The sequence below is a fragment of the Entelurus aequoreus genome, linkage group LG07 (genome assembly GCF_033978785.1).
Source record: "Entelurus aequoreus isolate RoL-2023_Sb linkage group LG07, RoL_Eaeq_v1.1, whole genome shotgun sequence".
Classification (NCBI taxonomy): Eukaryota; Metazoa; Chordata; class Actinopteri; order Syngnathiformes; family Syngnathidae; genus Entelurus; species Entelurus aequoreus.
The window spans coordinates 58,945,010-58,972,470 of NC_084737.1; the positions used below are offsets into that span (position 1 = coordinate 58,945,010).

General features: G+C 38.6%; 2 protein-coding genes across 3 annotated transcripts in view; one reads left to right on the plus strand and one right to left on the minus strand.

Moving 5' to 3' along the window:
- The window catches only part of LOC133654087 (uncharacterized), a 335,520-nt gene that overhangs the window by 214,381 nt on the left and 93,678 nt on the right, over positions 1 to 27,461 (plus strand). The gene's annotated exons all lie outside the window — the stretch shown is intronic.
- The window catches only part of nlgn4xa (neuroligin 4 X-linked a), a 276,673-nt gene that overhangs the window by 190,973 nt on the left and 58,239 nt on the right, over positions 1 to 27,461 (minus strand). For both annotated transcript variants that reach the window (XM_062054090.1, XM_062054091.1), the window contains exon 2: positions 10,429 to 11,096. In XM_062054090.1, the coding sequence (XP_061910074.1) occupies positions 10,429 to 10,903 (475 nt within the window). In that variant the 5' untranslated portion in view covers positions 10,904 to 11,096. The remainder of the gene's footprint in view (positions 1 to 10,428; positions 11,097 to 27,461) is intronic.

The window sequence follows — 27,461 nt, forward strand, 5'->3', positions numbered from 1 at the left end:
AGCTAACTGTCCATCTCCATACACTGTGTGGAGCAGCTTCTCTCAGTAAATAATCCTCTATAGTGGCAAACAAACTAAATTTGCCACTATGTATCATTAGTATCAGTATTACAGGAAGACAAGAATAAAAATGTTACACACACAGTAAGAGCAAGTCAGAGCAGGCATTCTAATAGTTAAACTAGCTGCTAAATTAGCTTGAAACAACACAAGGAATAAGTGCTTAGTAAAGTTAAAGAAGTGTAGATGGAAGAGCATTACAGCAGAAAGTAAACAATTATCAACAGGAAATGAACACGTAGTTTTAATAGGAGTTGGAAAGAGAATAATGTAACAACAACAGTTGGGTTGCTATGTTGTTGTCGATCACTGCCTGGCACACGTAACAGGAGGATCGAGCCATTAATCCACAGTGTAGCAGAGCTGCCAAGCCTCACACTTTGAGCGTGAGAGTCACGCAATTTACCCCATTCTCATGCCACACTTGACATTTCTCACACTTATATTTCCCTATTCAATACGCAATTTATATTTTTTTTCATAATAAATGTTTTTCCCTGCAACTTGCCGCAGTTTGAGTAATTCTGATTGACTGACCAAAATAACCAATCCCAGAACCAATCCATAAATTTGTATGCCTAAATCTAGCTGTAAACCAATCAGAAGCAACCTAAGGCGGGTCTTGACGTCTCGATCTTTCACCCTCACCTCAGCGCAGAGTTGTCAACTTGGTGACTTTCTCTTAATGACTTTCTTTCTCAAAAGCGACTAGCAACAAATCCAGCGACTTTTTTGGATGTTTTGGAGACATGAAAGCGCGTATCACTCTAATAATGGGCCTCAACGTACTAACGGTGCTGCGGTGTCTACTGAATGTCTGCTCTTAAGACAGCTTGTACTGAATATACATTACTTTGTACTTTTAAGTGCAATCACAATGAAGTTCATTCCATTCTCGTAAGAGCAGAGAGGACACGCACACCCACTCTGCCACTTTTTCTGCCTTAATTGGTCTACAGCGTGAGATGTAGGTGTTTCGTCACCGTCACAGTAAAAATAAAAATAAACCCATCGTTCATGTTAATGAGCCAGTCAATAGATTTGGTTCTGTCCTTAATATATCACAACACTTTAGTCTTTTGATCAAATGTGATACTCTTACATGTAACAATGTAGAAAAGAAAAGTCCAACTTAACGAAAAATTATTTAAAGTTCTAGCCATAATTTGCATTTTTAACTTACTTTTTATGTTTCCCACTACGTTATTACTCTCTCCTCCAGGCAATGATGTCATCTATCAACTTGTAACACACTCTCTCCTTTTTCTATTGTGGATCACGGATTTGTATTTTAAACCACCTCGGATAGTATATCCTCTTGAAAATGAGAGTCGAGAACGCGAAATGGACATTCACAGTGACTTTTATCTCCACAACAATACATAGGTGAAGCTCTTTAGCTACGGAGCTAACGTGATAGCATAGGGCTTGAATGCAGATAGAAACAAAATAAATAAACCCCTGACTGGAAGGATAGACAGAAAATCAACAATACTATTAAACCATGGACATGTAAATACACGGTTAATGCTTTCCAGGCTGGCGAAGCTTAACAATGCTGTTGCTAATGACGCCATTGAAGCTAACTTAGCAACGGGACCTCACAGAGCTATGCCAAAAACATTAGCTATCCACCTACGCCAGCCAGCCCTCATCTGCTCATCATCACCCGTGCTCACCTGCGTTCCAGCGATCGACGGAGCGACGAAAGACTCCACCCGATCATAGATGCGGTCGGCGGCCCGGAGACGGAGGAAGTCAAGGTGAGGTCGGCGGCTAGCGCGTCTACTTTCCATCTCAAAGTCCTCCTGGTTGTGTTGCTGTAGTCCGCCGCTAATACACCGATCCCACCTACAACTTTCTTCTTTGCAGTCTTCATTGTTCATTAAACAAATTGCAAAAGATTCACCAACACAGATGTCCAGAATACTGTGGAATTTTGAGATGAAAACAGAGCTTTTTGTATTGGATTCAATGGGGCCAAATACTTCCGTTTCAACGATTGACGTCACGCGCATACGTCATCATACATAGACGTTTTCAACCGGAAGTTTAGCGGGAAATTTAAAATTGCACTTTATAAGTTAACCCGGCCGTATTGGCATGTGTTGCAATGTTAAGATTTCATCATTGATATATAACCTATCAGACTGTGTGGTCGGTAGTAGTGGGTTTCAGTAGGCCTTTAAGGTATAAAATCAACGTTAAAAGAGGCCTAATCGGTGTTAAAAAAAAAGGCCTTATTTTTTCCAACCCATCATGTCACTAAAGTCTCACTCTTGTCATTTTCTGAAACTTGGCAGCCCTATTGTTGATACTAAGGTTAATATAATTACATGATTGATATTATACTATTTTTATTTTTATTAAATCTTGTTTTTTTCTTTTCGTTTCTGTAAATGTTTACAAACTCAGGGAACAATCTCCTGGACACAGATGGGACCTTGAGGGTAAAAACCAAGGGATTTTAATAAGTAATAGACAGTAGTTTTTACTTTTGTTCAGTTATTGTGTACTATTGACTTGGTTTAGTTTGTTTGAAACATGCTTATGAAGTTACAATAGAATAATCTCCTGTTTACAAATTTACAATAAAACATGTTCGGAAAGAATGAGAATTGTTATGATCAAACAATTGTATGTACAAACCCCAAAACCAGTGAAGTTGGCAGGTTGTTTAAATCAAAATACAATGATTGCAAATCCTTTTCAACCTATATTCAATTGCATAGACTGCAAAGACAAGATACGTAACATTCAAACTAGAAAACTTTATTTTTTGCAAATATTAGCTCATTTGGAATTTGATGCCTGCAAAATGTTTCAAAAAAGCTGGTTCAAGTGGCAAAAAAGACTGAGAAAGTTGAGGAATGCTTATCAAACACTTATTTGGAACATTCCACAGGTGAACAGGATAATTGGGAACAGGTGGGTGCCATGATTGGGTAAAAAAGCAGCTTCCATGAAATGCTCAGTCATTCACAAACAAGGGTGGGGCGAAGGTCACCACTTTGTGAACAAATGCGTGAGCAAATTGTCGAACAGTTTAAGAACAACATTTCTCAACGAGTTATTGCAAGGAATTTAGAGATTTCACCATCTACGGTACGTAATATCATCAGAAGGTTCAGAGAATCTGGAGGAATCACTGCACGTAAGCGATGACATTACGAACCTTCGATCCCTCAGGCAGTACTGCATCAAAAAACAACATCAGTGTGTAAAGGATATCACCACATGGGCTCAGGAACACTTTAGAAAACCACTGTCAGTAACTACAGTTTGTCGCTACATCTGTAAGTGCAAGTTAAAACTCTACTATGCAAAGCCAAAGCCATTGATCAACAACACCCAGAAACGCTGCCGGCTTTGCTGGGCGCGAGCTCATCTGATGCAAAGTGGAAAAGTGTTCTTTGGTCCGAAGAGTCCACATTTCAATTGTTTTTGGAAACTGTGGACGTCGTGTCTTCCAGACCAAAGAGGAAAAGAACCATCAAGATTGTTATAGGCGCAAAGTTCAAAAGCCAGCATCTGTGATGGTATGGGGGTGTATTAGTGCCCAAGGCATGGGTAACTTACACATCTGTGAAGGCACCACTAATGCTGAAAGGTACATACAGGTTTTGGAGTCACATATGTTGCCATCCAAGCAATGTTATCATGGACGCCCCTGCTTATTTCAGCAAGACAATGCCAAGCCACGTGTTAACACAGCGTGGCTTCATAGTAAAAGAGTGCGGGTACTAGACTGGCCTGCCTGTAGTCCAGACCTGTCTCCCATTTAAAATGTGTGATGCAATATGAAGCCAAAAATACCACAACAGAGACCCAGGACTGTTGAACAACTTAAGCTGTACATCAAGCAAGAATGGGAAAGAATTCCACCTGAAAAGCTTCAAAAACTAGTGGTTAGAGTGTCCGCCCTTAGATCGGTAGGTTGTGAGTTCAAACCCCGGCCGAGTCATACCAAAGACTATAAAAATGGGACACACACGAGGTGTGGTGACATTTTTCCTCTGCATTTGAGCAGTGAGCAGCGGCGGTGCCGCGACCGGGAATCATTTTTGGTGATTTAACACCCAACTCCAACCCTTGATGCTGAGTGCCAAGCAGGGAGGTAATGGGTCCCGTTTTTATAGTCTTTGGTATGACTCGGCCGGGGTTTGAACTCACAACCTACCGATCTCAGGGCGGACACTCTAACCACAAGGCCACTGAGTAGGTGTATTGATTTGAATATAAGTTGAAAAGGATTTGCAAATCGTTGTATTCTGTTTTTATTTACGAATTACACAAAGTGCCAACTTCACTGGTTTTGTGTTTTGTAATTAAAGAAAATAGGGGACACGTTTAAATATTGTGTTGAAATTGTTGCATTGTCAATGAATTAAGAAACATACAAATAATAAATGTTATCGGTAACTGCCAATTTCATCGTCAGAATTGGCAGCATAAAATCCTGATAGGGACATCCCTCACACATAAAACAAAACGATATGTGTAAATGTTTTTCACAAATAAAGTGAAATGTTTTTGAACGTGTACTCCTGTGAAAAGAAACATTTTAATTCTAGTTCAAAGGATTGATATTCATGTATTTATGTGTATACTATTTAAAAATAGCCTTCTACCAGTAAAATAGTTATTGGCAATAAACGCGTAAAACCGAGAAAGATGAACAAATAAAGTGAAATGTTTTTGAACGTGTACTCCTGTGGAAAGAAACATTTTCATTCTAGTTCAAAGGATTGATATTCATGTATTTATTTCTACACTTGTTAAAAATAGCCTTGTGAGAATAGTATTATTTTTTATTCTGCCTCTAAAAAGAATCAGAATTGGGAATTGTTGGGAACTGGAATCGTCCAAATTCAAACAATACCCTATTTAGTACAGACCTTAACAATCAAGCATGCAAGTCAAGTCCAGGAACATTAACAATGACAGAACAGTAGGAGGGATGCCAAAGGGAAAATGTGATGATGACCATAGTACCAGACATGGCTATGCTTGTGTCTCTGTCGTGGCTGCTCAGTAAAGTCAGCAAAAATGTTGATTTGATGATAAAGGAGGAAGGACAGTATGTCTGTCTCTGTTTAAGACTCAGCATGACCATTGACTACAGCTGTAAAGTGGATTTAGCTTTCAAATTTTTAGGAATTTATGTCACTTAATCTGTCAAGTCACTTGATGTGGTAATAGAAGTAATCTCTACCTGATCGTTGGTTGTCAAGATACTTTGGCATTACAAAAGGCAAAATCACAGGGTGGGTTGAGTAACAATTGATGGAAGCAGTGACAGGTGCACTTACAGTAATGTAAGTGACATGTCACTTCCTACAGAGTTTGAAGTTCTCATAAGCATTTAGTAGTCCTGGGCCATATCGATTTTGTCGCTATATTCAAGTTTTTTGTTGCATTTTTTTTTTCACCTCTTGCTCTGGCCTACTTTTTGCCCCTCAGGAGCTTCCGTAGCTTGCGCCACCCCTGTACTTCCTTAGCAGCACACAGAGCAAAACATGGCTAATGCTAACGCTAACGAGAGCGATACATTTGTTCTCAAGAAATGAAAAGTGTTGTCAGTACTTTCGTTTTGCGGCAACATCGTGGAACAAATGTTCCACATGTGTTTAAAAAATGAATTGCAACATCTGAAACCGAAGCCTTCAGCCGAGTGCGGGTAATACAACTCTTCATGAGCCGAACAAGACGCAACAACAACAACTACACGGCGAAAAATCACCTTACTATGGTGGAATCATTTACACCAGGTATGTATGATGATGCAATGTTTGATGAGAAAGAAGCACAATGCGTACAGCGATCACTAAAGCAGTTGCGCTACACACCACCAAGATGTGTGAATGAAAAAGGCTAAAACAAACTATAGTCCATACTTGCCAACCCTCCCGTTTTTACCGGGAGACTCCCGGTATTCAGCGCCTCTCCTGATAACCTCCCGGCAGAAATTTTCTCCCGACAAACTCCCGGTATTCAGCCGGAGCTGGAGGCCACGCCCCCTCCAGCTCAATGCGGACCTGAGTGGGGACAGCCTGTTCTCACGTCCGCTTTCCCACAATATAAACAGCTTGCCTGCCCAATGACGTTATAACTGTACAATGATCGAGGGTGAGTTCTTGGTTTCTTATGTGGGTTTATTGTTAGGCAGTTTCATTAACGTCCTCCCAGCGCGGTAACAACACACAACAACAGCAGTCACGTTTAGTCTACCGTAAAGCAGTTTGTCTGCCGTAAACAGCAATGTTGTGACACTCTTAAACAGGACAATACTGCCATCTACTGGATATCCTCCAGAACACTGAAATTCAAGTATTTCTTTTATTTATATGTATAATAAAATATATATATATATATATATATATATATATATATATATATATATATATATATATATATATATATATATATATATATAGCTAGAATTCACTGAAAGTCAAGTATTTCATACATATATATATATATATATATATATATATATATATATATATATATATATATATATATATATATACACATATATATATATATATATATATATATATATATATATATATATATATATATATATATATATATATATATATATATATATATATATATATATATATATATACTTGAGTTGGTAAATTCTAGCTTAAATATATTCCCCTCTTAACCACGCCCCCAACCACGCCCCCGCCCCACCCCCACCTCCCGGTATCGGAGGTCTCAAGGTTGGCAAGTTTGCTATAGTCCTCTCAATGTTTTACTTCATTATTTATTTGAATACAATGTATATGTGTATGTCCATTTTTATTTACAGAAGTATGTTATTCAAAACAGAAGTTGAAAGTAAACTTTAATGATCTCAATGTTTATTTGCATGCAATTGTCAATGCTACATTTTTGTTAAAACAATAGTATTTTATTGAAGCATAAGTATTGCTTCCCAAAGTGAGCTTTTAATTTAATTATTTGAAATGTATTTCCATTAAAAGCACAATTTATATCTGGTCTAAAAACATTATACAAATTAGAATTTTGCCAGGAGTAAGATGCAGTGTATTTTCAAACTACTAGTTTTTGATTAAATAAAAGAAACACTTGTTTTGAATTAAATTTGTATTTCAATGTTGTTTTATTTTAAAACTACGGAAACAAATCTGAAAAAATTGTAAATCGAATTTTTGGGGACACAATCGGTAATTTTACTTTTAGGCCATATCGCCCAGGCGTAGTATTTCGCCTTGAACTGTCACTGTATATTATAAATTTTAACTGGTAGTAGTATGAAATCGGTATTTTGGAAACAGTGCTGGTATTAAACATAATGTGTTGTTGTGGCTACTGACGAGCCTGGCACTGCAGTGTTAACGGTGTTGTATTTAGGGCTGTTGTTGGTGTGTTAAGATACAGCAATACACTTTAAAAAAGGGTGTCAGACTCTGCGTACTTACTTACAGATGTTACTTGTACAATATCACCCTCAAGCACTACAGTCATTTAGCACTGAAACGAAGCACCAAGCTACTTATTTTTTCTGTCTGGTTAGTACCGTTTACTTTGGCACTGATTGCATATGATACAAGTTTCAGTACCTAACCCTAGTCAAAAGTGACAGCCAAGCATCCATATTAAAGCTGTTGTTTACCATTTACTCAATTTACACACACTAAAAAAGTATTATTGCATAAATTCAGTTGAAACCAGCTTTTAACACACTTTTAAATTAATTAACAAACACTCTTTTATGAATATACTTCCACCAATGGATCATCGCAGCTGGCTTTTTAAGCATGCACTAATCTCTGTGGAAACTAGTATTACAGGCTTTCTCAGATCCAGCCTGACAAGATCTGACCGATCTAAGTCTGGGAGCATGAACCAATGAAGCCTGCTCGGATGAGAGGCAAAACGCCCTCGAATACAAACTGAACATGATGACTGGGAATATCCATGGACCTAGTATTACTAACACAACAGCAGTCAGTGATTTTTTTCTATGCCTTTTGAGGAGCACCCTAATGACAAAACCAGAGCAGATTTAAACGTTACTGACTGCATGTAAGAGCCATAGAAAGCTATGCTATCAATTTGACTAACTGGCTTCTACCAGTAAATTAGTTATTGGCAAGAAATGCGTAAAACTGAGAAAGCTGAAATGACCAAACTCGTCCCCTCGCGTTTCAGAGTACACAGTGCTTTCTTTTGCCCTGTATTTTTATTTGTGAGTATACAAGTGGGGAAAATGGATTAAAATAAAGCATTTTGAGCCTGGTAGTTGACATATTCATTGCCTATATTTCTGCAAAATTCTAATGGATACATTGGTTAGTTGCAGAAAAGGGATACAAAATGGTGAAGAAGTTTATCGCCAAAGACGAAAAGATCTGTGGTCCTAAACTGAAGCTTTAAAGTTAATTGGCAAGTATGTTCCAGTTGCCCCTCGCACCATTCTAAATTTTAAAAATGTTACATATCCTCCTGAGACACAGTGTCCTCTGCAGTGGACATTTATTTTCAAACTATTCATTTTGTCAGAGTTACACATTTTGGAAATAAATAGTCCTGTTATGCAAAACACAAATGGTGTTGGTTCTCAGGAGAAAAATACTTAAAGACAAAGCCTTGTGTCTTCATCAGTCATTTGTATCAATTCTTAGTAGAGATGTCAGATAATGGCTTTTTTGCCGATATCCGATATACCGATATTGTCCAACTCTTAATTACCGATTCCGATATGAACCGATACCGATATAAACAGTTGTGGAATTAACACATTATTATGCCTAATTTTGTTGTGATGCCCCGCTGGATGCATTAAACAATGTAACTTTACTATGAATTGATTAACCATTCAGTGGTCATTTGTACGGAATATGTACTGTACTGTGCAATCTACTAATACAAGTTGCAATCAATCAATCAAAAACAAGGTTTTCCAAAATAAGAGAACAACTTCAACTCCAGCTATGGAAAAAAGTGCCAACATGGCACTGCCATATTTATTATTGAAGTCACAAAGTGCATAATTTGTTTTTAACATGCCTCAAAACAGCAGCTTGGAAGTTGGGACATGCTTTCCCTGAGATAATCCTGATACCCATTACAACTATGGGAAATACTATACTTTGACTTTCACAAAGTGCATTATTTTTTATATTTTTTAAACATGCCTCATAACAACAGCTACAAAAACAATGAAGGCACACAGCTTCAGTCCAGAGTATACTAGAGCATACTTGCCAACCTTGAGACCTCCGAATTCGGGAAATGGGGGGGTAGGGGGGCGGGCGGGGTTGAGGTGGGGGCGCGGGTTGAGGTGGGCGGGTTTGGGGGGGCGGGGTTTGGTGGTGTATATTGTAGCGTCCCGGAAGAGTTAGTGCTGCAAGGGGTTCTGGGTATTTGTTTTGTTGTGTTTATGTTGTGTTCCGGTGCGGATGTTCTCCCAAAATGTGTTTGTCATTCTTGTTTGGTGTGGGTTCACAGTGTGGCGCATATTTGTAACAGTGTTAAAGTTGTTTATACGGTCACCCTCAGTGTGACCTGTATGGCTGTTGATCAAGTATGCATTGCATTCACTTATGTGTGTGTAAAAGCCCATATATTATGTGACTTGGCCGGCACGCTGTTTGTATGGAGGAAAAGCGGACGTGACGACGGTTGTAGAGGACGCTAAAGGCAGTGCCTTTAAGGCACGCCCCCAATAATGTTGTCCGGGTGGAAATCGGGAGAATGGTTGCCCAGGGAGATTTTCGGGAGGGGCACTGAAATTCGTGAGTCTCTCAGGAATATTGGGTGGTTGAAACCGATACCGATAATTTCCGATATTACATTTTAAAGCATTTATCGGCCGATAATATCGGCAGGCCAATATCATCGGACATCTCTAATTTTTAGTGTCTTATTTCTTGACAGTTTCACCTAGAAAGTTGTTAAAGTTTCAAAACTGCTCTATGGACAAGCAATACCCCAATGGGATACCTTAGATCTGAGTGCAGTGTTGTGTTTATCCAACCAGATATTGTTAAAAATCACCCAAAAATCATTAGGTAGAAATATTATGTTGGCATGTTGCTTGGAGAAGGGGGCACATGGCAATTAGGACAACACCAGTACTCGTTGCTCAACCCACACCCATGCTCCTATAAAAGGAAAGTCATCCAACATGCATTGCAGCTGCATCAGCTCATCTGCCGCATGCTGCACAATTTACAAACTGTTTCTAGTTCTTTAGTCAATTAGGAACATAAACACCCCAGAATGCCATTGGCCTCTGTTCATCGTTTTTGTATTGTTAATGTAAAAGACGCATAATTTTTTCTGAGTGAAGACCCCCAAACACGACAAAAAAAACCTTGAACTTACCATTTTCGGTAGGGACAAAGATGTTTAAGTGTAGGCAGTCCTCGCTCTGCTCTTGCACGTAAGTTACCACTGTATCCAGGTTGGCTGTGAACCACACAGGAAGCATATCGTTGTGTAAGAAGCGATCTTCCAAAAACTGAGGGCAAACTGGAGCAAACTGAGTAGCATTCCTAATGCCTGGCCAGGACATGGGCGGCTCCGGTGGCTGAAACCTTCGTTCCCCTGTTGGGGCCAATGCATATGGAATCCCTAGATACTGTTCCACTGGTCCCAGGATCTCATTGGGTAATGTGACTTTCACACCTCGCAACTTTCCATAGTTGGTGGTGACTACAGGGTACTGCTGACCTTGGGTCCTGACCACACAGATGGACATGAGCACCATCCAGAGCAACAAAAAAGCCATGTTGGGATACATCCATGAAGGGCCGCTGCGAGTTAACATGCTCCTGCTGTATTGAGCCTGGTCCGTCATGGTCAAAGTTCCACCGCACTTTGCTTGTTTCTCTTCCTCAAGCTGAAAACTGTGAGATAGTGTCTTGGCAGATTAACATGATTTCCTCAGAGTTTCCCATCCTGAGAATGTTGGTTGTTGAAGATCACGTCTGAACATCCAGAACAGGAAAAGATGTAGGACACAGATGCCTTAGGTCCAGCCTGCTGAAAGCCTGAATAATAGGGAAAACACAAGAGTCAGTTGCAAGGTGAAGTCTGAATTCAAATCATTTAAGACTTAGAATTAATGCTGACTTTTGACCAAAATGATATCAAATTATCAGAAATTAAGTTAGTAGAAAAATGTGACGAAAGAACTGATGGATTAAAACATAACATAACACAAACGATTGTTTCCTGAAAGAGTGATCGATTGATGGAATGGCGCTTTTTCTACTTTCACTACTCTTTCTTGTGAAATATAGTGTTTCCCACAGGTCTGAAGTTTGTCTGTGAAGGTGGGTTACCAACAACATGATTACTGGCGTAAGTTTCATTTCTTGCAGTGGTACACGTTTCCTGGTTTCCATGTAAGTGTGTACTGAGTTTATAGATAACGTACATGTCATCGTAATACCTGTCAACATTTGAATTCCAAAATATGGGCAAGGTATTTTCATTGTACATCTTAATATCATTATATTTTAGGATCAAAGAGAGTTGTTGCTGGAATACTCAGCATGCCTTACATTACAGGTACTCTGTAAATAACACTTAAGGTTACATCCATCCATCCATTTCCTACCGCGTGTCCCTCTCGGGGTCACGGGGGATGCTGGTGCCTATCCCAGCTGCACTGGGACGGAAGGCGGGGTACACCCTGGACAAATCGCCACCTCATAGCAGGGCCAACACAGATAGACAGACAACATTCACACTCACATTCACACAGTAGGGCCAATTTAGTGTTGCCAATCAACCTATCCCCAGGTGCATGTCTTTGGAGGTGGGAGGAAGCTGGAATACCCGGAGGGAACCCACGCAGTCACAGGGAGAACATGCAAACTCCACACAGAAAGACCCCGAGCCCGGGAATTGAACTTGCACTAACCCCTGTACCACCGTGCTGCCCATTAAAGTTACATGTTTTTTGTAATCAATCATTTTATGGTAGTTTATTGTGTTGGGTTAACTTTCTTGTTAAGTGTTGTGCTGTTTCTTTCCTAGTTCACAGGGTGAGTAAGACTGTTTATCTGTGTGATGACCATTTGTTCGTTCATACTGTAGCATCGAGCTTGTTTGTCGCTTTTGTTTGTAAATTGACCTGCGGCTTCCTTACACAAGCAGAAGTGGACAGATTTGTAACGATATGCCAAACAGACACATCATAATTTGATTGTGAGCGAAGATGAGCAGACAGCACCAAAAAACATATTTACGAAAGCGCCCAACCCTTCTGTCGCGGTTCAATAGCATTAGTGGGCAGACCACCACAAATAAATAAAGGTGTAGAAAACCCTAATGTAACTGTTCGCAAGGTTGTATGCATTATGTGTGCACGTTTATGATCTTGTAAACCAAGAGAAAACATTGTAAGGTAACAGAAAGTAGACCCTTTGATTTTTTACATTACCTTAAGGCGCACCGGATTATAAGACGCACTGCCGATGAGCGGGTTAGTCAGGTTTTTTGTCATACAAAAGGCGCACCGGATTACCGAAAACACTTCCTTGTGGTCTACATAACATGTAATGGTGGTTATTTGGTCAAAATGTTGCATAGATGATGTTTTACAGATCATCTTCAAGCCATCGCTGTGTAGCGGTGTAGTGTGCAAGGATGGGAGTTGAAGAAGTGTCAAAAGATGGAGCTAACTGTTTTAATGACATTCAGACTTTACTTAAATCAATAACGGAGCAGCATCTCCTCATCCGTGGCTCACTAACACCGGAAATGTGTCACCTGAAAAAACGTCGAACCGGAGCTCTCTAATTACTAAAGTTCCATGGGTGAATTATCTAAACCCACTACACAAGTAAATTTTAGCGCTTCCATAGCGAGATACACGTTAGAACTTTACGCTGCTTTATATTAGAAATGGCAACAGCGGAGGGTGAATGCCGCATAACAAGAAGGTAGAGAAAAAGAAGAGCTTTGTTGACTACAATGTCGGAAGGGCGCCAAATTTTCAGGACTTATGCAGATCCCAAATACACATCAGAAGGTAAGAAAAGTTGGTTTTGCATAATATTGGAAAACAAAACACAGGTAATGTGTTTTGCTAATGGGGGCCATTTTGCGGCGTTTATACACACACCATAATGATACTCGTATGTTGACAATCCATCAAGCGGTGCGGCTTCATAGCTTACCAAATTCATACTAAAACATTTTTACAGATTTTTGAGCGATGTGTATAATGTTCTATATTCTCAATGGAACATTTAAAGTTGTGGTGTTGTTTATAAGCGTCATCATGCAGTCTACACATATCTCTCATGTGTGACTACACTGGTCACACTTATCATTACATCTTGTACGAAATAAAATAGCTTTGAAGGTCGGTATCCCCAACCAGAATTATTCCTTACATTAGGCGCACCGGGTTATAAGGCGCACTGCCGATTTTTGAGAACATTAAAAGCTTTTAAAGGCCTACTGAAATGAGATTTTCTTATTTAAACGGGGATAGCAGGTCCATTGTATGTGTCATACTTGATAATTTTGCGATATTGCCATATTTTTGCTGAAAGGATTTAGTAGAGAACATCGACGATAAAGTTTGCAACTTTTGGTTGCTGATAAAAAAGCCTTGCCTGTACCGGAAGTAGCGTGACGTCACAGGTTGTGGAGCTCCTCACATCTGCACATTGTTTACAATCATGGCCACCAGCAGCGAGAGCGATTCGGACCGAGAAAGCGACGATTACCCCATTAATTTGAGCGAGGATGAAAGATTTGTGGATGAGGAAAGTGAGAGTGAAGGATTAGAGGGCAGTGGAAGCGATTCAGATAGGGAATATGCTGTGAGAGGCGGGCGGGGCCTGATATTCAGCTGGGAATGACTAAAACAGTAAATTAACACAAGACATATATATACTCTATTAGCCACAACACAACCAGGCTTATATTTAATATGCCACATAACAAACACCTCCCCCCTCTCGTCCATATAAAGCGCCAATACAAATCAAACACCCGCACAACACACTCAATCCCACAGCCCAAAGTACCGTTCACTTCCGCAAAGTTCATACAGCACATATATTTCCCCAAAGTCACGTACGTGACATGCACATAGCGCCACGCACGTACGGGCAAGCGATCAAATGTTTGGAAGCCGCAGCTGCGTACTCACGGTAGCGCTTATCCAACTCAAAGTCCTCCTGGTAAGAGTCTGTTGTCCCAGTTCTCTACGTGTTTGTGTTGCTGCAGCCGGCCGCTAATACACTGCTTCCCACCTACAGCTTTCTTCTTTGCTGTCTCCATTGTCCATTAAACAAATTGCAAAAGATTCACCAACACAGATGTCCAGAATACTGTGGAATTTTGCGATGAAAACAGATGACTTAATAGCTGGCCACAATGCTGTCCCAAAATGTCCGCTACAATCTGTGACGTCATGCACAAACATCATCATACCGAGACATTTTCAGCAGGATATTTTGCGGGAAATTTAAAATTGCACTTTACTAATCTAACCCGGCCGTATTGGCATGTGTTGCAATGTTAAGATTTCATCATTGATATATAAACTGACTGCGTGGTCAGTAGTAGTGGGTTTCAGTAGGCCTTTAAGTGTGCCTTATAGTCCGAAAAACACAGTACATGATCGGTCCAACCATTAAATAAGTAGTTTGGACTACTTATTTAATGGCCTTATCCTCCAAACTTTTTAGATTGAGTTATTCATCTTTAGTGGAAATAATATTCCTTATAAGCTGTAGGAAATCAAATTGTTGCCTGAGACAAAGCACAGAAAAAACAGCCGTTCAGCTTTGTCTGTCATTCTGGCTCCGACATGGCCGCCAGAGTCGACCGTGCTCAATCTAAACAATTACAATGGTTCTGCAAGAAATGGCGCAGCAGAGTTCATCGGCAACCCAGAAGCACTCCCTCTCTGCACTAAAAATATGCAGCCGGACTAATTTTGACAGAAGCCAGGTCAATCTGTGCAGGGCATACTGAGCGCTGGGGGTGTGGGTCAAAGCATCTGGGGTATTAAAAAAAAAAAAAAAGAAAAACAACCCTGCGGACCAGTAATGGGCAGACAAAACGCTCCACTTCCGAAAGCCTCCCAGAGGGATTTAAGGCTGTATGCAGACAAGAACAAAACTACAACATCATCAGAGGCTAAAAAGGTTTCAACATGTTTCCAACTCAGCTTGATGTAATATGATGTCATGTTAGCAATTGAATTCTGTGTAGTCCAGAGGATTGTTTTGAAGCTTCAATGGGAGCCACAGAGTTCTACTTCTCTATGGACACGGGATTCTCAAAGTATTGAATTAACACGTTACCTGATGTGTTAGCCTGAAGTCTACGAGTATGTTGACATGCACGCAATTAAGATTCTTATCGTTTTCATCCAATAAGAATATTCTACTTTTGATGTGAATCAACATATTTAAAATATTGATGGCAATAACGTCATGATGTCAGAACAAAACTAAAATATAGTTTTTCAGCCAAAAAGCTGGACCCTGAAGACTAAATGTGTGCCTTTTTGTTGCCTGATCAAAATCATTATCTGTAGGTGTGTTACCAGATATTCTGCTACGGCACGTACTGGTTCCATCCACCAGGTCTATTCAAATGGCGGCCCGTGGGCCACAAGCTTTTCTGTTGGCCCGCCGATCATCACCAAAATAGGCTTGATGAAAACTTTTGAACTAGGGTGGCTAATGTATGCAGGACTCCCATCATCCCACATATGTGTCACAATGAAGCAGCAGTGGGGTGAGTAGAAGATTAATATATTAAATTGCAAAAAATCGGACATTTAACAACGACTGGACAACAAAGTATGAATGTTCTGCTCCTAGCAAGAGTTGGAGTCATTGTTTCCTTTCGGACTATTTTAAGTGCCGGACATAGTGTTCTAGACAAGCAGCAAGCAACAAGTTGGACAACGGTAAAATCCACATGTGTAAGCTTCATCACGAAACTTGGTCAAATCTTTGTAAGTAGAGAGTGTGCGTAAAGGTATTTAGCTCGTTTTGTATTGAAATTTATGACTTTGTGATGTCTTTTGTATCTGTGGTCGTTCAATTACATGTAGTGCTAAATTTGACCAGCAGAGAGCAATAATGCTACACCTTAGGTTTAACTGTGATGAGTCACATTGTGTGCAATGTAGATGATAATGTTTAATTTCTATATGCATAAACATCTGTAGTTTATTGTGTGAATGTATTAACACTAAACCTGTTTTATTGATGTAAAATACACAATGGACATTTTTGGTGTAAAATACACAATGGACGTACATTTTTTGTAATGTTTACTTTATGCTTATATTTTCAGTCTTACAAACCTAAATTAAGGAAGAAGTGTAAATAAATAAAACTAAAGAAGGAAAATGATTCAAAAGAAGGAACATCAACCCACAACAAAACTTCTGGAGCTTCTGTTTCTTCATATTGTTAACTACCTGTCTAGCTGCACACGCAGGAACCGATTAAAGAGGGCAAAATAATGAATTTATGACAGTGCCGATGTGTTTTTTTTGTAATTAGGTAAACGCACTCTCCAAGGAATATAACCTGTCGGGGCAAACTTCCAAATGTATATGTCCGGCCTGAGCTTTGGGCTCTTGAAACTGTGGCCTTCTTCATCATGCAGTTGAATAGCCGTGTCCAACACAGTACACATTCAAAGTGAGGTACAGGAAGTGTGCCTTGCTCTTACACATCTACACGCTAAACAACTTCAGTGCAACTCAGCCAAACAAATCCACAATCATTTGTGATCTGATCAGTGAGCATGTGCAATAGCGATTTACACGATTACCTGACCAAATATTCAGGTGACGTATATGACGTATATGCCAGGGGTCCAAATCGGGTTTTTAATATCCAGAAAATGCTTTGAAATTGGCAATCCGATTTATGTGTCTCATAGGTTTTCAGAATATGTATTTTATTTGGGTTAATCTAGAAATATTGTGCGCATGTAAACATAGTGTATTTCACTGCAGTCTGACCTCTTTTGGTTGCAATTGTAAAAAAAAAAAAAAAACTCTCCCTTTATATTTTTGGCTTTTTCATCTTTTGTTGTCTCTGTACTATTTTTTTTTCTCAACCTACTCAGGAAGTTCAAAACTTCCTGTAATTTTCTACAATGTATTTCTACAATGTAACACAACACAGGATGTGTCCCAGCAATACAGGAGACCACTTACGTATGTCTTCATGTGAACAGATGCCATTGTACTATTCAAATGTTCTGTAGTATTACAGCGTCCTTCACCCGCCAAATAAACTGGTACTGTAGTGCAGTGGTCCCCAACCGCAAGTAATGTTTATTTTTTTATTTTTTTAATTAAATCAACATAAAAAACACAATATATACATCATACATCAATATAGATCAATACAGTCTGCAGGGATACAGTCCGTAAGCACACATGATTGTATTTCTTTATGAAAAAAAAACAAAAAAAACCCCCGGTCCGTGGGCCAAATTTTCAAGCGTTGACCGGTCCGCAGCTACAAAAAGGTTGGGGACCACTGCCGTAGTGTCTAAAGTCCATTTAACAACATATTATACAGCTGTTAAGACAGTGAGCTCGTGTTCAGGAAACTAGTATAGTGTATACTGTGCATGACCTATCTAAATAAGTACAGTATGTAATTGATTATTTATTGATAATTATAGTGAGTCTTTCATAGCCACTTCACCATGGGAATGTAAGACACCCACGGGTGGGTTGAAGTATTTTATCTATTTTAGAATATAAGTCATGTTTGCTTTAAGTAGTTTGAATACAGCCAGAGGGTCCCCCTCATTTGTTGCAAACATTAGTGGTTATGTATAAATGATATGCATCACTGTATAAGGGAATAACAGCGGCTACATCTGCAGCATTAAAATGTTAAAAAAAGTAAAATATTTATTGCAGAGAAGAAATTGTCATTTATTGTTCAAGCAAGGTTATAAGCATTTTAAATGTGTTTTCTTATATATACTGACAAGTCATAGAGTATTTGTGTTAACACAGTACTTGATGATAAATTGTCCTTCATGGTGAGTGATGGGGCTGAATAGCCACTCTCCTTGGCCAAGGATGGTGAACATTGTGCTCACTCTTACTGATTATAGCAGATAAGTCTTATGAATACCAATGAAGTAGCGCTCCATCATTTGCATTTCAATCACAAAATGATTCCGCCTTAGGCTCCCCAGGTCTTATCTGGAAAATGTCACTGACACTTTGAACTACAACTGCTAACAATCATCCACATATAACATCTACTGTATGTTGTGCATTTGAGCATGTTGTGTTGCGCCCTGTTGTAAACATGTTGTTCTACACCAGTGGCGTCCAAAGTCTGGCCCGGCGACCATATTTGGCTGATAGCATGTTTTTGTTGGTTGGTGGCAATTAAAGATAAATACTAACAATAATAAAACCAGCCTGCATAGGACCACACTACAAAAGAAAAAACAATTACAATGTTAAATGAATGACTGCTGTGTACAAAAAAAAGTACGAGCCTTGATTTGGATATTCAAGAATATTTTAAATAAAATTGCATGTCATGTAACATAGACGTTTGTCAACAAAAATTACATTATAAATGTTTTTAATTAATACAAAAAAATTACAATAGCCATGATTTTTTTAAACCGTAAGTAAGACAACTTTGTTTTCAAATCAGTTAAAAATCATATTCACCTATATTTTATTGATATAGAAAACTATCTCAAGATCTCGAAAAGGTTTCGCACAATCTTGCAACAGTTTCTCAGGATATTTAAAAAAAAGTTGTTTTTTTTGTTTGTTTTGCTAACAAAAATTTCCCCACCATGTCCCCTGCGAGGCTCCTAGTAAACACATAAATGAAGAAAAAAAAGAAAAAAGAGAGAGGAAAACAAATTGTGTGTATTGTATAATCGTGATAGATGACTGTGAATAATTTGAGTTAGTCAGTGTTAGCATATATTACCTCCATCAAACATGCCGGAAATGTCTGTTAGAAGATACCACAGTAGTAAAACAGTAGGGTGTTTGTGGGCAAGGCTTACAAGTAGGGATGATACTCGAAACCGGTTTTCCCGGTTGTTCGATCAGAAAAGAACCGAGTCCTCGGACTCAAATCCCTTTTTGAGAACCGGTACCCGTTATCGAGACCACTATAGTAAAGAAAATAGTTGGTTCTTTATTCGAATCCCTCGGAACGAATCCTGTCCCGACCAGAAATGCTCCGCGTGACATCACAAGAAATGGCGTCACGTAGCTCAGTCATTAGGCGCAGATAGCGAAAGCAGGAAAAAAATGGACGGGAAAAAGCGCTCCAAGGTGTAATAAAGTTCAAAACAAAAGGTATAATCAAATGAATAACTTTACTGAGAGATTTGAGCAGGGTACAAACACATGAACACTTTTACGACCAACCGGAAACATAGCAACCAGGCTAGCAACGCACCTCGTTTACGGCAGCTGTCGCAACGTTCTTAAAGCAACCGCAGCACATACATATATATACAACACTGCAGCACATACATATATATACAACATATATCTCCCTTTTTTAACTTTTGTTTTTCTTTCCTTGTAAACAAAACAAATCACACTGTTTATGTGTTGTCTGTCTAATTATAAATAATGCAGACGAGGCGTGTTGGCTGAGTTCTTGACGTTTACTTTCACGGGTGACGACATGCAACACTTTTCGGGGCTACCGCGCATGCTTGTCACTCCCGTTGCATGCTGGGTAGTGTAGTTGTAATATTCCCTAGCTCATCACATCTTAAATAATGTTAACTCAATAAAGTGTATTTCTTTTTTTAGCTTTAACTTTTCATTTTTTAGCATTGTAACCACATTTGCAAACAACTTTTCTCTTCATAGAATTTTCTTTCAATAAAGAAATAAAGTGCAAAAATGTCAAAGCATCATAACAAACAGTTATGTCAAATAGCAGCAGAAGTGCACTTTTTGGAGAGCTGTATTATTTTCAGTTTTGTGCCCAAGGGACTGATTTTATTTAACACTATAGTATTATTTATACACCTATAGTGATCACAGAGACAGGTTGTTTTCGTGTTACTGTATATATTTGTTTTTATAAAAAATCCCACTTAATATACTTTGGGTAACAACAGTCAATATTTATTTATTTTATTTTATTTTTTTAGGGGGGTAACAGTCAATATTTATTTATTTTTTAGATTAAATTGTTTTCTAACATAATAAAAGTGAGCTTTTGTTAAACCAAATATTGTGTGTTTTTTTCCATATACAACAACCTATCTGGACTCGATAAGAGAATCGATAAGGAATCGGTTCGATAAGAGGATTCGATAATAGACTCGACCTCGATAATTTCTTATCAAACATCATCCCTACTTACAAGTTTAGCCAGAAGCAGTTTTACGAGACTTGGGCATAAAGTATAACACCAGAAGAAGACGGGAGGTCCTATGGTGTCTAAATCAAGTTTAAAAAAAGCTTCAAACTATGAAACTATGAAGCAACATTTTAAACTGATTTTATAGTTTAACACCTGTGCAATTGTTACTTTCCACCCACAGTCTGAATGCTTCTGTATATATGTACAGTATATAGTAAAATATTTAAACAACACATACAGAACATTTGTTCTCAGGACTGGACTGTGCACCTAACCTCCTTTTGCTCTGTTTTTATTTTCTTTCCTTCCTAAGTTTTGCATATTTATAGACTGTCGCACAGATACTGGAGTTGCTTTTAATCTCATTGTACCTGTGTATAGTGACAATAAAAGGCATTATATTCTATTCTATTCTAAAAGTTTTAGTTTTTTTACATTCGTCTTGAGTAGGCCTATGTGTGTTGCTGTCAACAGATTTATCTCCTGCTCAGAGAAAAATATTGTTTTTTATACATAATATATGATTACTTACCTAATTCGTAAAGCACTCCGGTCAAATTAGTTGAGAATTGGTTTCATATATGCAGTAGATTTCAGCACAAAGAGGTTTTTAGGATATCTTTGTTATTTATTAAATTTGCAATTTATTATTACGCATTAATTCATTGTTATTCTTAACGGGGGCACCATTATTCTCTTTACAAACAAAGTAAAGTAATTGTAAAGCTATTATTCCTATTTAATAGCTGGAAGATTTATAAAATGATTGCTTTATTAGTTACATTTTTAAATAAAATGTTATATGGCAGTCAACCATCACCTTTGCTCACTTGTACGCTGGATAAAACCCAAATGAAGTTCCAGAAAGGCAGAAGTTTTCTTTGGCTTTATTGTTAAATTAAACACAGCAACATCACAAATATTATTTTAAAAGATTTTTCCATGTAATTGGTATTAGAAATCTTCTCCAAAGGTCCAACCTATATTTTTTGTATTAATTTTAAATCCCTCATATCTACAATTTATCTAGCAGATGATGTTTTTGTTTTTAATTCTGTTGTAAATGGTTGTACTTTTAAATGTACTTGTAACTGTTATGTGGTATATCATTTAGGATAGCTGAATATATTCACCTATTTTGTAATATTTGCAATTAAGGAATCGCAACAGCCGTAGTTTCAGCACATTGTATATTAATTCATACAGTCAAAATAATATTCGACAATACAATACAATAAGACATGAGTCAACCTATTTAGGTCTAAAAATAGAAAGAAAAAAATGTAAAGCTTTATTTCCACATGCTTAAAAAAAGCTTTGGGAATTAAGTAGTCTGCACAGCCAACATTACCATAGTCAAAGTCTCATATTTGAACAAAAATGTACATTACTAATGTCACGCCAAGCTTCACATGACTGGTGTTTTAAATATTTGAATGTATAAATACAGCTATATTTGCATTTTAAAGTTGCTCCTTTCTCGCCGCGTAGAAATATAACAAAGTATTGTTCCATTCGGAGTCCTCCCCCGGTCAAAAAACGACCATTAGTTTAAAACCATAAAAATGGATGCGGATGTGAAATAAAATGTGTTTTTTTGTTTCGATACCAAGTCTTACTGGCATTGTTTTGGTTTTATATCATCTTGCCCTGTATGTGCACTCACAGGCATGCACAACATGTCTTTGTGACTAAACTACTGTATTGGTTCCGACTTGGAGAATAAACACACCTGCTATTTAATCAGAAAAAAAAAAAATAATAATAATAATAATAATACAAAAAAAATATATATATATATATATATATATATATATATATATATATATATATATATATATATATATATATATATATATATATATATATATATATATATATATACACACACACACACACATAATTATTATATATTTTTTAATCTGACATTTTCTTTATGTGTTTGGTCTTATTCAACTCTTTAGATATAACTTGTACTAAACAACTATGCAAACACTTTTTGTTCAAATCATTTTTGAGTTCATGGATAAAAAAATGTTTTCCCTGAAATAATCATTAAACATGTTTTATGTGTTGGTATATATTATTTTATACAGCACCTCAAATTCAAACTGCACTTTAATATACTTTCATTAAATATAAATTACAGTATTTGAGTTTAAAAAAATCTACAATCTGGGTAACAGCTTGCTGTTTGCCAAACCACTGGTGAGAGGCACTGATTTATACAAGTAATCAAATAATTTAAGTAATAATTTACCATTTGAAAGTGTTGTTTAGTAAATGTTAACTTGGGAAAAGTCATATAGTATTATGATACTTTGTTTACTGTGATGACAAACAAAAAAAAGGACCTTTGAACAAAAAAAAGGACCTTTGAACAAAAAAAAATGTTCTCTTACTCCCACAAAATATACCAAAAACAAAGCAAAACCGTGGCCCCTAAAACTGAGGTACAGACCGGAGTTTGGGTTATCTGTACTGTTGCACCTCTAGTCAACAAAAATATAGATATGAACAAAATGACAGTTGTCAGCTATTACCTTGATCAAACATGGCGGAAATGCCTGTTAAAAGCTGCAATAGTAAACAAAAGAGATGCAACTGTACTCGGCATAATCCTGCACAGGAAAATCAGCTTTTACTAAAAATTATTTACTAAAAATTCTGATATTATATCGTAATCGGATGATATGACAAAATTAACCGTGATAATCGCCCAGCCCTAGCACATTCTAACGACAAGTATTTAGAAACGGCTGTTAAATAACTAATATAAGGATTTTGGGGTATAGTAACCTTTGGTTACTGTGACATTTCGTGGCAATTATATGCCCACATATTTTGGGGTAACAGTTTTGACAGAAGAGTGGCAAACAACAACACTATTTCATTTTCTATAATTACTTTCAGTCATAGTAATACAATTAACAGTAGGAGTGTAGCAATACATGTGTTCGCAATGAGATTTTTCGGTAGGAAACTTTCGATTGGGCATACAAAGGCGTACCGACTTCCCACACGGTATACATTAGGTGAGACACAGAAGGCATGAAGGCAGAAGGCAGTGCAACCCATCCTAGCAATAGTGCCGAGGAGAAGCCAGAGACTGAAAAGCCTGTTTGGTTATTTGAAAACACTTGGCCGTTCCAGTGAAATACATAAATGGTCATGAAGACGGGCATAAGACAAAATCAGAGAGCCGGAAACGTCCAGTAAAGGTGGGAGTAGCTGGAACTAAGGAGACGCTAGAACTAATTCTGCCAATAAAGAACCTTAATTTAATAAGAGGGGTGTCCCGAAACAACCTTTTCTTTGCTGATACAATACGATACTGGCCAATACTGATATCTGTCCTATACTTTATCAGCATAAATCATATGTGCTCGTATAAATTATTATAGATTTGAACAGGTCAAATGTAAAACTTTTTAAGGACATAATGAATAAAATGTAAGCTCCATCTCTCATCTATACAAGCAAAAGAGTACAAACACATTCAGTAAAATCGTTTTTGTTCATTTTCTGGTACAGTAAGGGAACTAGGGATGTCCCGATACCGATAGTTTGGTACCGGTACCAAAATGTATATGGATAATTTTTGATACTTTTCAAATAAAAAGAAACTACAAAAAATGTCAATATTGCCTTTATTTTAACAGAAAATGTTACAGTACATTAAACATATGTTTCCTATTACACTCAAAGAACAATTTTAGATGGTTAAAAATCAAAAGGCTTTTCTTGTTGCACTCAAAGAATAATTTATAATTTTCCATATTACATATAGTCTGCCATAATCAAGGATTAAGTTAGAATAGGATAAAACGCTTTATTGACATTTTATGAAATGCTTCATGATTTATGGTTGCCCCTCCTGGTCTGTCCTTTAAGAAAAATACATGTATTAATACATACTAAAAACAAAACTATGGATAATTGTACATAGATAAGCATTGTAGAAGATAAAACACAAATTGTAGGAATTTGTTACAAAATTCAGTTATTTCTGTAAGGAAGGGATAGTAGTTCTTTTAGAGTTGGGACACAATGGACAGATTCCGGCCAGAGAATCCTTTAATCATCTTTATTGTTGATTTAAATGTGTATGGTTTTGTGTGTGTGTGTGTGTGTGTGTGTGTGGTCTAAACAAACAAAGAAAAGAGGAAAAATTACAATCCAATTATATACTCATTAATATGCAGCAATATACATGGATATGCATACATAATATAACATAATATAATATAAAGGTGTGCATAACAACAACATATATACTGCATTTAACTATGTATGAACTTCCAACAAGTTTCTAAGCTTCAGAGCCATACATGGCGATTATGTGGTCTCTGTCGCCATCTAAAGGCCAAACTCCGCCATCGCAGTTGCAATGACGTTAAATAAACTGCACGTAAATGTAAACGCCGTCAACGAGACTAATTATCTCTCAATCGACCCAAAAACAACTGATCTTAGCATACAATGCACCAAACATTTGCAGAAGTAGCAAGGCACGACAGTCAGTTCAAATGCTGTAACAGTATGTGACAAAACTTACATTTAGTCGTCAACGCACACAAGGCTGGCTGCCACCACTGATTGAAACCGGCTATTCTGACAAAGACGTGCTTTAAAGGGAAATGACGTCACAGCTTGACCTATCAACTTAAAGGCATAGGAACATCACAAAACTGGTTAAAGGCACACAATAGGCTTTCGTACACAGCCGCCCCCAACTGTCCGTATGGCAGTTGGAACTAGAAGAAAGTCTATGAGGTATTGTCCTCGTCATCAAGAGGTGGAAGCATGATCAGTCGGGCGACTGGGCGAAGGTAGGTGCGATTCTTCACTTGTACTCTGGCAGTCCGGACCCGTCCATCTGCTCCTGGATGTGTCTGAGTGATCCGTCCTACAGGCCACGATCCTCGGGGGAGTTGAGGATCCACTATCAAGACAACTTGACCGGCCAAAAGGGTCTTGCCATCGTTCCTCCACTTGTTACGTTCTTGAAGCCCTGGCAGGTAATGCTGGATGAAAGATGACCAGAAGTGATCTGCTAGGACTTGGCTGTGCCTCCAACGTCTTTTTCCGAGACCACAGGGATCGTAGATTGCTTGAGGTAGAGATGAATCGTGACGGCCCATAAGAAGGAGATTGGGCGTGACTGGGTCTGGGTCTGAGGCGTCCGAAGACAGGTAACCAAGAGGTTTAGCATTCATTATGCCTCAACCTCTATCAATGTTGTCAGTAATACTGGTTCAGGGACTGTTTGGTCTTTGAGAACAACTCTGAGTGCTGTCTTAATGGATTTTACTTCTCTCTCCCATGTGCCCCCAAAATGTGGTGCGCTTGGAGGATTGAATCGGAATGAAATCTGGTGCTCTGCAAGTTGCTCTCTCAACTGTGGTTCCATTGAAGCAACTGCTTCACGTAATTCACGTTCTCCACCAACAAAGTTGGTACCATTGTCCATGAGGAGTTCAAAGGGTTTGCCGCGTCGTGAGATGAATCTTCTTAAGGATAGCAGGAATGCGTCCGTATCAAGATTCTCCAGTAGTTCCAAGTGTACAGAACGAGTTGTCATGCACTTATAGATAATACCCCATCGTTTCTCTGTGCGGCGCCCAATTTTCACTTGGAGAGGTCCAAAGCAATCAACTCCAGTTGAATAGAAAGGTGGCTTATGAAGTCGCAGTCGAGCAGGGGGGTAATCAGCCATTTTAGGAATGTCAGGCTTGGCTTTCCAACGACGACATTCTAGACATGTATACTGATGTTTCCGTATTGCTTCTCTGCCCCTTAAGATCCAAAATCTACGTCGTATTTCAGCAAGAACTCTTTCTGGGCCAGGGTGCAACACTACTTCATCATGTTCCTTTATGACAAGCTTTGTCACATGGTGGCTTGGATCCAAGATTATAGGGTGGATTCTCTCCCAATCTAAACTCTCCGCATGCCGCAACCGTCCACCAACTCTGAGTAATCCTGTGGCTCCTTCATATTCTGGTGAAAGTGATGCAAGTCGACTGTCTGAAGGCAGAGACCGTCCAGCCTTGAGCGCTCTCAACTCTTCTGGGAAACAATCTCCTTGAACCCTTTGCAATATAAGTTTTTCGGCTTGCAGAAAATCCACGGCGGAAGGTGGGGATGAAGCACCAGCATCAGCCGCCCCATGAAGGGAGCTAGCTGTCTCTTGTAGAAGCTGTTTCCATGTGGAGAACTTACTGAAATCAGTAAGCTGAGTGGATGAAGCACAGGAAATAGTTCCAACGAAGGCGGATTTCCTTAGCTCTGTGGCATCCGGTTCCAGTTCAGATGAAGGCAAATTGGGCCACTCATTTTCTGGCAGGTAAAGGAAGTGCGGGCCCTTATTCCAGCGGTGCTCTTGGATCATTTCCCAGGTTGACCACTTGTCAAGGAGATCTGCAGGCTGGATCTGGTCGTCCCAGCCAAGGTTGGACTTCCACATATCTTGGATGAGCACCTTACACCGAGTGGTAAATGGTACAATGAATCCTAGGGGGTCATAAAGCTTGGCCAGGACACTGTAGACATTTCGAAGAGTGGCAACTGATGATTCTGTTGTGTGACGGTTGAAACTTAGCGTGTCATTCAAACAATCCCAGCATAGTCCAAGAGTGGGTTCGTGGAGGTTATCACTTGCTTTGGATAACCACAGCTCACTAGTTGCTGATCGTGCATCAGGTGGTAGATGGGCCACAACTTCTGGCATGTTGCTAGCCCACTGTCGGATCTCGAAACCTCCCTTGCTAAGAAGTTCACGCAGAGTGTCAATGAGAGCTTTGGCTTCTTCAACCTTACTCAGACTGTGGAGGCAATTATCCACATAGAAGGAGTGCTCAACCACTTGCATGAGCAGAGAGTCTGGTGGCTCATAGTCCCTGACGTGCTGCTGTAAGGCGTACACTGCACAACAGGGGCTGCAGGTTGTTCCGAAAGGTAGGACCTGCCATTCAAAGATCTGCGCTCTAGATTCCCTGTCCATGTTCCGCCACAGGA